This window comes from Xyrauchen texanus, chromosome 10, assembly GCF_025860055.1.
Source record: "Xyrauchen texanus isolate HMW12.3.18 chromosome 10, RBS_HiC_50CHRs, whole genome shotgun sequence".
NCBI lineage: Eukaryota > Metazoa > Chordata > Actinopteri > Cypriniformes > Catostomidae > Xyrauchen > Xyrauchen texanus.
The window spans coordinates 40,586,421-40,603,236 of NC_068285.1; the positions used below are offsets into that span (position 1 = coordinate 40,586,421).

General features: G+C 39.5%; 1 protein-coding gene across 1 annotated transcript; it reads right to left on the reverse strand.

Annotated features, from left to right (window-relative positions):
- Positions 1 to 1,232: 1,232 nt before the first annotated feature.
- LOC127650680 (zinc finger protein 706-like) lies at positions 1,233 to 7,092 on the reverse strand. The gene is made up of 3 exons (XM_052136269.1): positions 6,931 to 7,092; positions 5,893 to 6,028; positions 1,233 to 2,037 (listed from the first exon to the last, which is right to left on the reverse strand). Exons 2-3 carry the CDS (start codon positions 6,025 to 6,027, stop codon positions 1,942 to 1,944), a joined length of 231 nt encoding a protein of 76 aa, XP_051992229.1. The 5' UTR covers position 6,028; positions 6,931 to 7,092; the 3' UTR covers positions 1,233 to 1,941.
- Between the last annotated feature and the right edge of the window lie 9,724 nt (positions 7,093 to 16,816).

Consider the following 16,816-nt stretch of genomic DNA (forward strand, 5'->3'; position numbering starts at 1 on the left):
TGCGGCATCAGTGTATTACTCCCTGCTAATTCAGAGTCTGGGAGATAAAGCTTCAATTTCTATAAAGAGATTATGGGAGAAAGATTTAAACTTGGTATTGGAGAAGGGAGAGTGGGCAAGGGTTCTAAAAATGTCAAGTCTGCATCTAGAGATGCCAGGGTGCACCTTATGCAATTCAAGATTTTGCATCGATTCTATTGGACCCCCTATAAATTGTATAGACTTGGTCTTAAAGACACACCCACCTGCTGGTGATGCCAATCAGAGGGTGGAGACATAACCCATGTCTTTCAGGGGTGGTTAAAGGTTCAGAGTTGGGCACTCGGTTTCATTTTGCCCCAGACTCGCATTGGGGCAGTCATCGACATTGAGAATAGGAACATAAAGAGTTGGTTTCTAACCAGTGACATGATCACCAGACAGATTCTTTTAAAGGGGTTGGTGGTCAGCTTGAGCACCCTCATTGCAGGAGTGGTGCTCGAAGATGGGGAGGGTGGTGGCCTTTGAAGAAGGGTAATTTAGAAGACTAGAAAAATGTATTTGTTAGTGGAGAAATATCTGATGCTGCTGGATGTGTGATTATTATTATAATTTATTTTTGTGTGTCTATAATCATGTACGACGACTGGGATGTTGTTGAGGGCCAGGGTGGGGGTTAATTGTTGATTCAATGTATATTTTTCTTTTTCTGTTCAATATGTGAATCAAAAAAATGTTTTTATCAGAACAATACATTTTAAAGTGAAAAAGTAAGATAACCGTTAAATATACAGGCATCAAAGTAACATCCGAAAAGCCTGAAGCAAGATCACCATATTTTTTTACAGAAATTTCTGGCAACCACCACTGCCAGCACTTTAACGTAAATGTAACAGTTTTTTTTCTTTTTCTTTTTACTGTGTAGGTCTAAAGTTCAAGGACAATCAGTGTAAATCTGCATTCACAACAACCAATGGGACCTGAAGGTGTAGAGAAAAATAGCTGCTCTATGGTTCTTAGCATAAATTAAACATCTAGGTAAAACAGAGTGATTCAGTTTGATTCTGCTCTGGTAAATGGCCTGTTGTTTAGTTCCCAGGGTAATTATGCATATTAACTGACCTATTTAGAACAGGAGCGTTAGCCTTACAGAGCTCCATGGATGCAAATAAAAGACCACTGGCAAAATTAGCAATGATGACATCTCTAGCAACATTGAAGAGACATGGCACAACACTTTAAACAAAGTAAAATTTTATTAAAAAGATGTATTACATTGGTGTGGAAACCAGGTGGATTGAGCAGGAATATCAAACATTGAGGCATTATATTGTCTTTGAAAATTCCAGGGAGAAATAAAACTTCCTGCAGCATCATTAAACTAAAAACAGTTACCTTGGCACATCCAGTGATTTCAGAGAAACAGTAGATTCCAGTTTGAAACATACAGAATAAAGAACTAAGTGTTTTCATGTGGGACGTAAAGTTAGTAAATGAGAAAATTTAAGTAAAATCTAAATGAACGTTTTTGCCCAGACTTATCATTAAGTAGCAGGAAACTGGCCCAGCTCCATTTACTGTACACTTAACTCACTTATCTAACAAGCAAAAAGCATAACTAATATGTCAATGCCTTCAACATTTATATTATCCTTGAACAATTTAAGAAATTGACTTACTGGTCGTGTTCTACAAATGAATCTTTATCCTTTAAATGACACCAGTACGATGATGACAAATGAAACCATCTGATCGTAGCCAAGGCAAGTGCTCTGAAACAGTGTTGAGAGAGGAAGCAAAACGTCATCAGTCTTTGATCCACAAGATTCACATCTGCAGTGAAGGGGAGGTTGTATGTATAAAACACAGGTAAGGGTGCTGATCATATCCTGATGAACAAAACCTGAGATCAGGACTCTTATCATGAAGTTTTATACAGTCAACTTCAGGTCTCAAGTATGTTCATGCCTCCACGCCCACCAGCTCTGGGGGAAGGGGACTCTTGGGATGTTTGCTCTCAAAATGTTGCTTGAAGGTTTTAGGATCTGGCATTTGTGACTGCAAAAAAAAATAAACATTACACCATGTTCAAGCCCCCTACTTAATTACAAGAAAGTATGAAAAGCATTTCTGAACATACAACATGTTGAACATTGAGGCGGATGGGCTACAGGAGCAGAAGACCCCTCCGGGTACCACTACTGTCAGCTTAGAACAGGAAACTGAGGCTGCAGTGGGCACAGGCTCACCAAAACTGGACAGTAGACGATTGGAAAAACGTCGCCTGATCTGACAAATCTGGATTTCTGCTGAGGTACACAAATGGTAGGCCCACTGCAGCCTCAGTTTTCTGTTCTTGGCTGACAGAAGTGGAACCCAACGTGGTCTTCTGCTGTTGTAGCCCACCCACCTCAAGATTCAACATGTTATGCATTCTGAGATGATATTCTTCTCATTACAATTGTACAGAGGGGTTATCCGAGTTACCATAGTCTTTCTGTCAGCTTGAACCAGTCTGGCCATTCATTCTTTACACTAGAGAATATTGTGTGTGAAAATCCCATGAGATCAGCAGTTACAGAAATACTCAAACCAGCCCGTCTGGCACCAACAATCGTGCCACAGTCCAAATCACCAAGATCACATTTCCCTGAAAATTAACTGAAGCTCCTGACCATATCTGGATGATTTTATGCACTGCTGCCACACGACTGGCTGATTAGATATACATTTGTTTATTTATTTATTTGGGATGTCGGCATTACCAGATTTCACAATTAGCCACGATTAAAATGGTCATGTTATTAAACCGTAAGAATTTGGAAACTATGGTTAAAAACCGGAACCATGTTGTCCATTTTAAAATGTTTTAACTTGCGCCACGTGTGTGCCCTACCCTCTGCCTGGCTGGTCTGTGAGGATGTTACTATGGTAACGGTGTTCAGAGGTGATTGTCTAGGTAAGGCGGGGTGCGTGCAAAACATGAACTTTCAGCGCACGTGAAACCCTCAAAATGAAAACATGACGGAACAACGCAACGAAAAGTGCCAGCAAAAGCGGTGAACACATCTGTTCCAGCACCTCAGGGATCACCATCCAGAGATTCATGCCTAGATGAAGGTAATAATTTTACAAACACAGTAAACATTATATGTAGTGTACTGACCTTTTGGTAAAGTCAAACACTGAATTGAAACTGTAAATCTGAAGAGTTGTACATTTTAAGATTAAAAGAGGAGGGGTTCAGCATTATATTGTGAATGCGATGCATCCAAATAGTTTTTCCTTCTTGAATAATTTTTCAGTGAGTGTAAAAGTGCCATGATTATCCGGCTGATCGTTAGGTTAATGTATAAAGAAAGAAGGTTATCCTAGCCTGACACGGGTTTAATTTAAACATATGTTTTTTTTAGTTGTTTTTGGTCATTTATATTACATTTTATTTGTATTTATTAAAAAGGTATACATACTTTTTTGGTGTTAGATGGCAGATAGAGAAAATAGCACCCAATTATAAACTTATAAAGAAGTACTTTACCCATTTGTTTTACTTAGAAGTAGGAATATATATGTTAATTGCATGTCCTAGTAGTGAATGCTGCAATAAAACCTAAGTTGTGATATGTTTGTGGAGGGTTTTATTGTGGCATAATAGATACATTTGCAGATAATCGAAACAAATTGTGAAACCATGATATGGTATTTACTTTGATCATTAAAAAAATAAAATAAAACTGCCAAATCAAAATAAAATTTGTTAAACACTTCAACAGGTTTGCCCTTAAATAACAATTTTTTTTACAACAGTAATCATAGTTTACCCATGGCATTTGTAGTAAAATCATAGCAACCACAATATAACATGGTTACTGTCATGGTTACAATATACAGTAAAATCATGGTTACTATATGGAAACTACAGTATTACGGTTATAAAACCATGCTTAATTGTATCAAAACCATGATTTCTGTTCAGAAAACCATGGTGACAGCTTTCATAGTTACTACAATATTACTATAGTAAAACTATGGTTAATTTTCATCAGGGTCCTTAACTAAAAACATTTTCTCTAATTACGAATTCAACATTTGAACTTAACTGCAATAATATGCTACATGCGTCAACGTAATGTCAAACTCATCTAAACGTATATTCAACATTCAGAAGCTGTACATCACTATAAAAGGAATAACGCTGCTATTAAAATGCATATGAGAAGGGATGTTGTGATAATCCTGCGAGTATTTTAATACGTGGAAATCCCACATGAACACCCCAAGCACTTTAGTTACCATTTCATGTCTGTACGAATTAGCACTGGAAAGGAGAGTGTGCAGTTTCGGCTCACCTGCGGCTCTTTCCCTGGATGATGTCAGAGTAAAAGTTTAATCATGTATCAATGTATTACTATAACGGCATCTTAATGCCATTAATCAAAGAGCATTATTGACGCTTGCGATAGATTACAGCCGGGCGAGGAAACAGGAAGAACTTGCATTCACGTTTTAAATAAACCCTCACACGCATTATTGACAAATATTACCAGTATACAGAACTTGAGTTGAGCGATGTCTGCAAACAGTGCCTGTTTTGTAAAAGTCTTTTGTCCAATGACCGCAAAAAGAAAATGTTCCCAGAAAGGGGGCTTCTCTATCAGTGGCTCAATTCTTCGATTACCATTTTCAACTACACGCAATGCATGCAGAACAGTGATGTCATCAAGTTGACCCACATGACACACAGGCAGAGTGTCCATCTATAAATCCATTCAGGTGCATTAGCGTTGTAACTGTCTGTTTGATGCTTTGTTTTCTGGTCCAAAACTTGTGCTCCAGATGCGTCAGTACACACAGGTCTGGAAAAAATTAAGAAACCACTGCAAAACTATCAATTTCTCTGGATTTACTATTGATAGGTGTGTGTGTGTGTGAGTAAAATGAAAATTTTTGTTTCATTCTACAAAGTACTGAAAACATTTCTCTCAAATTCTGGTAGAGAGCATGCCAAGAAAAAAAAAAAAAAAAAGGATATTCCACCAAATATTGATTTCTGAACTCTTCCGAAGTTAAACCGTTACTATTGCGTTGTTTAAAAATGAATATGTACTTGTTTTCTTTGCATTATTCGAGATCTGAAAACACTGCATCTTTTTTGATTTTTTGACCATTAAAATTAACAATAATAAAAAAAAATAACTCTTAATAACAATATTTTTATTTGGAAGAAATATTGTCAGTACTATAGAATAAAACAAAATGTTCATTTTACTCACACAGACACCCATACATATAAATAGTAAATCCAGAGAAACTGATAATTTTGCAGTCACAGTAGTCTCTTAATTTTTAAGTTGTATGTGTGTCATATATATATATATATATATATAAAATAAATAAGTAAACAAGTGGTAAAGCTAAGCCTTATAATACATTTTAATTTGAATAAAATTTATTGAAGTCCTGCACCCCCTTTTTCTTGTTCAACACACTTTCTCATTTAAAAATAATGAGGAGGTCAAAAAGCGGCAAAAATTGATTGCAAATGCTGTTTCATGTTGACTTCATGCATTTCTATGACCGGTCTCATCAGAGGCTCTCATTTATTTAATAAGTGGAAGGTGTACTGACAAGTCTGATTTGAAACAGTACCTACTGTGGAACAGCTCAGACTGAAAAACAAGTTCCAGCTTGAGAATACATTTTTCCAACCCATATGTAAAATCAGCATAGCTTTAAACTGACACACCAATAACTACGGGTTCTTTTGGGATATGTTTCATAACATGTCAAAACTCAAGTTCAAAAAGTGTACAAAATTGGAAGCTGGAGCCCATTACATGCCAATAATGTTAAATTCAAAGCCTTGAGGATGATGTGTTGGGGTAAAAATAACCTGCTATAATTGCAACTGACCCTGCAGACGCCACATGTGAACACAAGCGCCGCTTTTGCTGCCGTTTTCTGGTCATGGCATTTGGATTTCTTGATCTCTGCCTGCTTCTTGGCGTTTTTCTGCTGAGACTGAAGTTTCTGGTGTCCACGAGCCATGCTGTTGTATTGGCAACAAACTTATATTAATAACACAAGACTGACAGGCTGCTATGAGTCATCAAGACAAAGTGAATGCATTTGCATACATACCTATTAAGAACAAACCCCACCACTATATACGTGTCTATCAGCAGCTACCAATATATATATATTTTTTTACATTTATTGTCCTAATAAAACACTCTGATAACATTTCACCATGACTTTGTATCTTCCCCAATGAAGATTATATGAGGCTTTAATAATGCTTAGTGTGTGCCATGTTCTGTCTTTGGCCCAGTTTAAAATATTAATAAATGTCAGACGGCTTTTGTTTTTGCTTGATACAGAAGAGAGAAAAAAAAAACAGATTACTTAGTCTTCCATATTACTAGAGAATAAGTGACTCATTATCTGCAATATTAACAGCTAATTAAGTAAACAAAAATAAGCGTTTTAGCTACGTTCAAAAACAACAGCAATATATCAGTCAGTGCACAATAATTTAAAAGATAATTTATAACAGTACTTGTTGTGTACAAGCTAGCTGTCAAAGGACCTCAAGGCTCGATAGCTATCAGCATTTCTTATAGTACCGATATATATATATATACTGCCATATATATATATATATATATATCGATAGTCCAGAGGCTGAAACTGACATCTAAGCTGCATAGGCTCGCGTAGTTTGTAAATTTTACTAGATTAGTCAGTACAGATGCAAGACATAGTTAACAACACCATATGGTTAGCCAGTTAGCATGCTAAAGGCACACCGACAAAATCAGGTCTTCCCACACAGCAACACACGAATAATCAGGCACACAACATACATATGAGTAATACAAACAAAACCAAAAAAAAAAATTTTTTTTTAACATATTCTTCTCGATCTATAGCCACACATTATGAGCTTACCTGGCGAACAAAAGAGATCAGCAGGCAACTATGAGTTTGTACAGTGTACTACAGCACGCTTATGACAGCTGTGCTGTTCCAGAGGTTATTTAGCAGAGATGGGCCACTTCAATTTAAATGAATGGGGAGAAATTGGATCACCCAACCAAAGAGAGCTTTAAGCGCCCAACGGTCAACGGATGTAAAAATGAAGTCCCGCCTTACGGTTAAAAGAACCAATCATCTTTTAGATACAGACATTGTCTGTCAAACAATTCGACAACGCGCATGCGCATTAGCTATACAAGCCGGTAAATAATATTTTTAGCGTAATATGAGGTAAAAAAAAAAAGAAATCATATTTATTGCTAGTTTGAAATATGTTCTTTGATCGTAATCTTGACCTAACCATTTTTTTAACTCTTGGTCTTTCTCCATTCAAGTAGATAGAATCTGCAGTGATATGACTGTAAATAGCCTCCCGAGAGCGTTCCAAAGATGGCTGAAAGTGGACTGACTTGCTAGAGAGACTTGGGCTCATCCAAGAGCGACTCACATGTAGTTCCTGCACTGAACACAACACACTACTGAGCACTAGAGAGCCACATGCGCTCTACTAGTTTAAACTGGCGGTGAATTTAAAGGGATAATTCACCCAAAAATGTAAATCCTCTTTTCATTTACGCACCCTCATGCCATCCCAAATATGTGTGACTTTCTTTCTTCAGCAGAACACAAAGATTTTTAGAAGAATATTTCAGCTCTGTAGGTCCATACAATGCAAGTGGATGATGACCAAAACTTTGAAGCTCCAAAAAGCACATAAAGGCAGCATAAAAGTAATCTAGTGGTTATATCCATATATTCTAAAGTGATATGATCACTTTAGGTGTAAAACAGATCACTTTTTAAGTTATTTCCACTATACTTGTTTACTTCCAGTCACTCTCCATTGTGCATCCATGAGGGGAATCAGTTCACACTGCCTTTTGTGAAGTAAGTGTGTTAGCATGTTCACCAGAGAATTGATGCCATACATCCGGAAGTGCAGCTCAATTTGTTTACCAGAGAAGCTGTTCACAAGCCTCATTGTTTTTGCTTTCACTTGAACATGCCAATGCGCTTAAATCACACTGTAGCTTGCCTTAAACTACACTTGTGTCTCAGCTCCATATTCTTACCTCAATTGGCACAAAAACACATCTTCAATCTTCAAGAATCTTCAATTATGAATTTAAGTAGCTGATTTCACAGAATTCAGTACATTTAAGTTTGTCATTTTCTTTATTTTAATTGTGAATAGATATATATTCCTGTTTGACCATAATTATTAATTTGTCTATGTAAAATTGACGTATTTTTGGGACATATAGAGAAGGCCAAGATCAAACTTGTATGACAAGGGAAATATATAATTTTTATTATTATCATTAAATATATTATTAAAGTTAGCACACGTATACTGGTACTGGGAAAACATTCACGTGTTTTAAATATTATAAATTTAGAAATAGCTCTTCAATGTAACACCATGCAACTTTTTCAGTGAATAGCATACATTTAATAAGCATGTGGTAAGGTGACAATAATATTATAAATATAATAAACTTAACATCTGTGCAGGTACAGCCCAGGTGTGTTACTTTTGTAAACTGTTGGTTTTTAACACGAAAACGGAGTGAGAACAGTTTATTTCATTGGAAAGCACAGATGCCAAAAGATATCTGCTGCCCTCATGAGGAAGAGAAGGGCAAACATTTCCCACTGGCCACTGTGATGAAGGTATTTTGAAATAACAATGCAGTATCATTTACATTAATTTGTTAATTATATTCCCAAAAGCTTGCAAAGTTGAGCATGTTATCATTGCGTGGGCAACAACAATCAAACTAAACATGGAAGTCAAGCACATCTGCAGCAGTGCCACTGTAGAAACTGAAGTTGATCTCATAATGTCTTTTAGAGCATCATGTGCTCTAGAAGCATGAAACCATAGGATCTCCTGGACTAGGAAACTCTCCAGAGACATTGTGTTCCACACAACAAAAACTCTCATTTAATCAAAAAGGTTTTTAGCTGCATGAATGACATACAGTATTAGTAAGCTCTCCCTGTCTCCTTGTATGAGGTCCATTTACCGTAGCATGGACACATACAGACACAATAATTATCAATACAAATCTCAATGAACAAAATAAACAAAAGTAACTTAAGACAACTGTAAATGGGTCAATGACATGATTCATTTAGTTGACACATAACAGCCTATGATGCTTTAGTGTTGCAAATAAAATAACTAGACATTTACTCTGACAAGTGTAATCGTCATTTCCCATTCAAACCATTGTCCCACGTTAACATGAGAAGCTAAAGTTTAGTCTAAAACAGCAATGTTGTGATCAGAAACCACACGCAAAGCACAGCGCTCCAGTCCCAGATGCTGCTTCTTCCATCAGCTGACTACTGAAGGACTGATTTAGGAACATCTCTTTGAAAAAGCTTGGGATAAATTGTTTGTGTGTTCTTTTCACTTTATTGGCAAGAAGTCAACAGGGGTTACTTATATTATCAAACATGTATTATGTATTACATAAACTATAGCATTATTGTGCTAACAGGTGTGTGTGTGTAGTGTACATGTGCTGAAAGTTCATTAGAAATTTTGAGAGTTTGTTCATTTCTATTTAGCATATTGTTTTGCGAATGCTTCAAGTCTTTTGAAATTGCATTATAACTGAGTGTAAAGTGGAACAGTGTTTTACCTGAACTGCCTGTGTGATGATGATTTCAACTGTTTTCATGCTGTGATGCTAAATGGATAAATTCTACAATCAAAGACCATCATTATTAGATGAGACATGTAGCCTAGAGAAGTAATGTTTTATTAAGTTTGAAAGTAATTGTTTTCTGATTTTCCTCTTTCCTGCATTTTTCCTCCCTGCAATTTACTTTCTTTTGAGTGTCTTTACAGAATGTGCATGTCTTCTCTTAAGGGGAAAAGGTGATTTGGAAAACCGTGTGGACGATTAATTCAGTATCAATGAAATGTATTTGTACAGTGCTTTTAATAATACATACTGTTTTATAGTTGCTTTACAGAGAACATTTAACTTTTGTGTACAATGTTTATAATGTATGTCCAAATAAATGGTATTTGTATTGCACGTATTTCTTTTTGTATGGTACAGTTTATTGTGTGAGTGCTAATACATCGATACAAGAACAATAAAATCAATCTATCAACAGGATCAGTTGTTCAGTCAACTCTAAAACATTTTGGGTAGGTTATAGCATTTAGATATGGATATGTATGCAAACTAACAATTATAAAGCTAGATTGAGATTATTACACATTCATCTCCCACAAAATAATTGTATTTTATCTGAAAAATGGCAGCATGACAGTCTCATCGCCTGAGTCCTGTAATACACAAGCATCCTGCTGTCTGGACCTCCCCTGTATCTGCAGTAAGTACATCATCTCGGTGCAACAAACTCTTCAGGTTCTGACTAGACTCAATATATGCTTTAAAATAACCATAATTATCTACAGTTCTCAAAACATGTCCAACTTTACAGCTGTGTAGGCGCTAATAACGAACTACAAACTCCTCTGCCTCAAACAAGAGGACCGTCCGGGGGAAGACCACATCCACGATTTCCTCGAGCTGGCGAGTGTCGCGGACTTCCCGGACTCCTCCCTGGTGGTCTTTTTCCGGGGCAACATGACTAGTTTGCTCAAGGAGCGGTTGCCACCGGCGACGCGTGGCTGGATGCTCTGCGATTTCGTGGAGGAGACTCTGCTGGCATGCGGCTCGCCGTTCACTGTGGCCGTTAATGAGGAGGACCCTGCCTCTCCTTCCACAGTGGTGACCCTCCAGTCGTCCATGGCTCGTCCTTGGACTGTCCACCTGCCAGCGAGCCAACCCCCATGCCTGCCTTGGTCCACGAGCCAGCGCTGCCAACTTCGACCGCCCGGAGGAGGAGGAGAAGAAAGGCTTCCGCTCCCCAGCCAACGCCTGCCACGGTCTGCGAGCCAGAGCCAACGCCTGCCACGGTCAGCGATCCAGCGTTGCCAGTCTCGTCCGCACGGAGGAGGAGGAGAAAAGGAAAGGCCTCTGCTCTCCAGCCTCTGCCATCCAGGGCTCCGCCTCGAGCCTCCCAGGGCTCCGAGCCTCCCAGGGCTCCGCCTCCCGAGCCTTCCAGGGCTTCGCCTCTGGAGCCTTCCATGGCTCTGCCTTCCAGGGCTCCGCCTCTAGAGCCTCCTACGGCACCACCTCCCTCGTCTCCACCTCCAGAGCCTCCTACGGCTCTGCCTCCAGAGCCCTCCAGGGCCCCGCCTCTAGAGCCTCCTACGGTGCCACCTCCCTCGGCTCCACCTCCTGAGCCTTCCACGGATCTGCCTTCCACGGCTCCACCTCCTGAGCCTTCCACGGCTCCGCCTCCTGAGCCTTCCATGGCTCCGCATTCCACGGCTCTGCCTTCCATGGCTCCGCCTCCTGAACCTTCCACGGCTCCGCCTCTAGAGCCTCCTACGGTGCCACCTCCCTCGGCTCCGCCTCCAGAGCCTTCCAGGTCTCCGCCTCTAGAGCCTCCTACAGCGCCACCTCCCTCAGCTCCGCCTCCTGAGCCTCCAGAGCCTCCCTCAGCTCCGTCTCCAGAACCTCCCTCAGCTCCGCCTCCTGAGCCTCCCTCGGCTCTGCCTCCAGAGCCTTCTACGGTTCCACCTCCTGAGCCACCCATGGCTCTGCCACCTGGGTCTTCCACGGCTCCGCCCTCCATGGCTCCGCTACCAGAAACTTCCATGGCTCTGCCTACCTCGTCTCCGCCCTCGGAGTTCCCCATGGCTGTCCTGTGGCTGCCTCCCAGGCCTCCTGAACCTGTCCCTGTCCTGTGGCCACCTCCCAGGCCTCCTGAACCTGTCCCTGCCCTTTGGACGCCTCCAAGGCCTCCTGAAACTGTCCCTGTCCTGTGGCCGCCTCCCAGGCCCCCTGAACCTGTCCCTGTCCTGTGGCCGCTTCCCAGGCCTCCTGAACCTGTCATTGCCCTGTGGCCAGCTCCCAGGCCACCTGACCCAGTGCCCGTCTTGTGCTCCCCGTGGACTGCCTGTCTGCTCCCTGTGCCCCCTTGGACTGCCTTCTTGCCCTCTGTGCCACCTTGGACTTCCTGTTTGCACTCTGTGCCCCCTTGGACTTCCTGTCTTCCCCCTTGTGCTCCCTTGGATTGTCTGTTTGCCCCTTGTGCCCTCTTTGGTCTGCCTGCCCCCCTCACTCCTTGGACGATTTATTTATTTATTTTTCTTTTTCTTTTTTTTTTTCTTCTTAGGAGGGTCTGGAAGCCGCTCCTTTGAGGGGGGATTATGTCACGATTCCCTTGTTGTCTGCCCTGTGTTTCACTAGTCTTTGTCAATAAAACTACACTTCCCACAATTCCCGGCCCTCATCACTGCCAGCCCTGTGTCATTGTTCTCACCTGATTGTCATTTGTTATCATCATGTCTCCTGTGTATTTAAACCCTGCTGTTTCTCCACTCCTTGTCGATTGTTGTGTTTCACTGTTTTGAATGTTTCAGATGTTTTGTATGTTTCCATGTTACCTTTGCCCGTCGTGGATGTTTCCCCAGCCTGTTTATTCTTTTGATGTTTTTTGTGTTTTGGTTTTGTTTTCCCACCGTGGATGTTTCATTTGTTTGTTTTACGTTCACTCTAATTAATAATAAAGCAGTTAGATCCCCACTCCTTGTCTGCCCTCCTCTGCATTCCTAACATAGTGATTACATGATCACAATGACATAATATAAGAAATACTTAAGATTCCACACAATTTCATGATCAATAATCAAATAAGCAGATTCACAGATTCTCTGTGAAAATTCACATGCAAGATTTTTCACATGCAGGTTTAGCACAAAATTTTCACTTAAACTGTTATGCTGATAATATAATTTAAATAAACAATTGAATTAGAAAAACACAAAATATACACTTTTTTGACATGTACACTCAAACTTCACAAATCACAAGCATGCGTATCTTGACCAGGAAAATATAAAATGGTACTCCATGTAAAAAAGTTTACCCTGCTGGTAGCTATTTATTTACTTGTTCAGTTAATTCAGAGTTTAGTGAATATTGTCCCCCTCACCAGTAGGTGACAGTATTATTCTTTTTGAACGATACAGACACATCCATATTGATAACACTCTGTCAATTAGATAACAGGTAAACTATAAAGACATGTAAAACTCTATAAATTAAATTAGACTACATTAGACTAAAAATTTTTGTTCTGGAATATCAAATGACCTTCTACGGTCTTATGGTAGATTTTCATACATTAACCAATGTAATACCATTTTAGGGTACAGTTCACAGTCACATTTGAATAATTACATGTACATTTAAATATCTCTCTCTCTTATGAGTTTCCAGATATACAGTATAGGAAACATCTACATTTTCACTTGGAAATAATAAAATGCAATTACAAATCATATTGCTAATGGGTGTTTATCAACCCATTCTTAGTTAGCCTGGATAAAATAAAAAATGTTAAATATTTTTTAATGTCTATCACAATGAATAAGGAAAAGAAACAAAACGGAAATTCGTTAGCTCTCTGTGTGTTATGACTTGTCTCAACATGCGAAACACCCTCGCTTAACTTCCTGAAGACTACTGCAGTAAAATGTTAGTAAACACATGTACATATCATGTTAAAAGGCTTTCAAAGGAGAAACTGTATCATTGTGAGAAAATGTTCCTGCTATGTGTTATGTTTCTTTTCTATTCACGTCATAAGAATAGAAATTCTGACAGCCAAACTGTTTTCTCAGGGGACAAATGGAAAATGTCTAGTATAACACAAATTACTATTATTATTATTAGTTTATAATGTGTGTTTGTGTGTGTGTGTGTGTGTGTGTGTGTGTGTGTGTGTGTGTTATATTAAGTATAAGATTATATGTTCAATTGAATTGGTGAAGTTTCGACCATGCCTGTGTGGGGATGTCCTTCCTCAGACATCCCTGAGATTTTATTTTACACCATTCTGAGGGTACAAACAGCACTATTAATGTTACAAAACAACTACTAACAATACAAAATGATTTATTTATACCGTGCATTGTTACCAAAATAGTATTGTTTTTAAAAACCCATTGTTTCATCTTTCCTTGCGTGCTTCTCATTACTAAAATGTGGGTGTAATTTGAAGCGTAATGAGTAGTTAGAGTATTTTTCCATCTCTTAAGAACTTTGATCATGCCTAGACAAATCTGCGGTGAAACACTTGCATGGAAAAAGTGTTTTAATGTGCAACAACTGCATCTCTCAATATGAAATAAGTTCAGGGCATCAGACAGACATTCTCAGATGTGGGAGGAATCCATGCAACTCGCGGATGTTGACAGGAAGTTGTACTGATGGTTCCCATCAGCTAATTCCAATGCATTCCACTGACATCCAAACATATATATATATATATATATATATATATATATATATATATATATATATATATATAAGCAAAATTTCCGAACACTTCTTCTGTCAGCAAATATCATATATAAAGCCGGATGACCATTAATCCATATTGATTTTCATGTACACAGGTTACTCATGTTGGCAACTCCTTAATAAAGCTCCATATTTGTCTACTTCACATTAAGATTCATTTTCATAGGTTACTAATGTTAAATAAGTGTTATTAAGCATTTCGAACATGTGAGGTAAAATGACACTATTTGGCAGGTATTAAATGAAAGTAGTTATTTTCATGTATGTTGTTATAACCACATATCAATTAGTTATAATGCACTACAAATAAAATATTACTAATTAAACCCCTTATAAACCCTCAACAAAAGGATCATTAATGTAAAGTGGTACCAGTTTTTCTCATTCTAAAACATTCTATCCTTTTGGAAAAACAATGACAGAAACCGATATCAAAATATAAAAATGTCAAAAGACTCGCAATCACTCAACAAAAAGTTAGAGAGAATGTTACTGCATAATAGGATCGACCCATCAGCACAACTCTCTCAAGAGCTTCCTATGAACTACAATTGAAGCGTGACATGCAGCCAATGCAAATGCTACACTGTATTACATAGACAGATATTCATCATTTTTGACTGCAGAGCAACAGAGACACATTTATGGTGCTGATGCAAAGAGAATTATCCATTTCACCCAACCAGTTCAACAGCTTCTGTAGCCCAGCAGAACTGGTTTGGGATGAGGACATCCTCGCATGTGGAGGCAAAATGGCGCTGTCTCTTTAAGGTGCCCTGGAATGTGTGTGTCCCCTCCACCGACCTCTAAAAGCAGCCTGAGCCCCTACACACATGTGCAGGAGCTGCAGTCACAAATGCTGTCCGGGGCCTCTGCCTACCACATTCCAGCCCCTACACTCCCGCTGCATGTTGGGGCATACCTGCCAAACAGGTATGCAAAGGCAGGCTGGCAGGTCCAAACAGGCATCCTTTTCCCATCTCAGAAATCCCTGGAATGCAGCATACCTCTCCCTCTTCCCATAGCTGGCCCTGGATGTGTTGCTATCGGAATGCGATGGACAGAGAAAAAGTAGTGACAACAGCATACTTCGTGCTCGTACCTGTCTGCCATTTCAGACTAGGAGATTATAGAGATATCTGGTTGTGTTAAATTCACTATTTAGTGGTATTTGCTGAGGCAAGCATCACTGTTGCTCAGACTTAGGGTCAGACATCTAAACAAACCCATATGTATTCAACTTCAGCTTGTAACTCATCCAGCAATGACTGTGCTACAGATAATTCTAAGCAATCAGAATTTAATTAGACTATAAAATGGAAGACATTGAAATTGAAGAAGAGACTCAAGCTACAGTGGACCAAAAGATAAGTGTGATTCTCATAAAACCTGGCAAGAAAATTTAGTCATACAAAACCCCAAATCAATAATAATAATAATGATAAACTAATGACAATAAACATAATGACCGAAAGAACTAGGTCGCGAGTACAAGCGGCCGAAATTGGCTTCCTCATAAGGGTGGCGGGCTACTCCTTTAGAGATAGGGTGAGGAGCTCAGTCATCCGTGAGGAGCTCGGAGTAGAGCCGCTGGTCCTTTGCGTCGAAAGGAGTCAGTTGAGGTGGATTGGGCATCTGGTAAGGATGTCCCCTGGCCGCCTCCCTAGGGAGGTGTTTCAGGCACGTCCAGCTGGGAGGAGGCCTTGGGGAAGACCCAGAATTAGGTGGAGAGATTACATCTCCCAGATTACATCTCCACACTGGCCTGGGAACGCCTCGGGGTCCCCCAGTCAGAGCTGGTTAATGTGGCTCGGGATAGGGAAGTTTGGGGCCCCCTGCTGGAGCATCTGCCCCCGTGACCCGACTTCGGATAAGCGGTTGAAGATGGATGGATGGATGGATAAACTATTTTGAAATGATCTTTTCATAGTTGTTTTGTATGAAGTCACTGTTAGGGTGATTATTGTTCACAATTTGGACCCTGTTCAATCCATGTAATCCCTGCCCAGTCAATGTCCACTTTAACATTCACTTTCACATTCTTCTTCTTGTGTTTTTGGTTTTTCACATTCTTCGTGTATGTCGCCACCTACTGGGCAGGAAGGAGAATTTAATAGTAAAAATTCTAGGAATTTTTAAAATAATAGGAAATATTTTAACTTAAATATTTATCTGTTTCTCATCAAAACCTATCATATTGCTTCTGAGACAAGGATTAAATCACTAGAGTCAAATGGATTACTTTTATGATGCATTTATGTGCTTCAAAATGTTGGTACCCATTCACTTGCATTGTATGGACCTACATAGCTGAAAAATTCTTCTAAAAATCTTTGTTTGTGATCTGCAGAAAAAGTCAAACACACAGGGGGTGACATGAGAGTGAGTTT

Coding starts and splice junctions, on each gene's coding strand:
- LOC127650680 (XM_052136269.1), bottom strand. CDS start 6,027: ATGGCTCGTGGACACCAGAAACTTCAGTCTCAGCAGAAAAACGCCAAG. Junction 2,038..5,892: donor TCACATGTGGCGTCTGCAGG/GTCAGTTGCAAT, acceptor TTTTTTTTGCAG/TCACAAATGCCAGATCCTAA.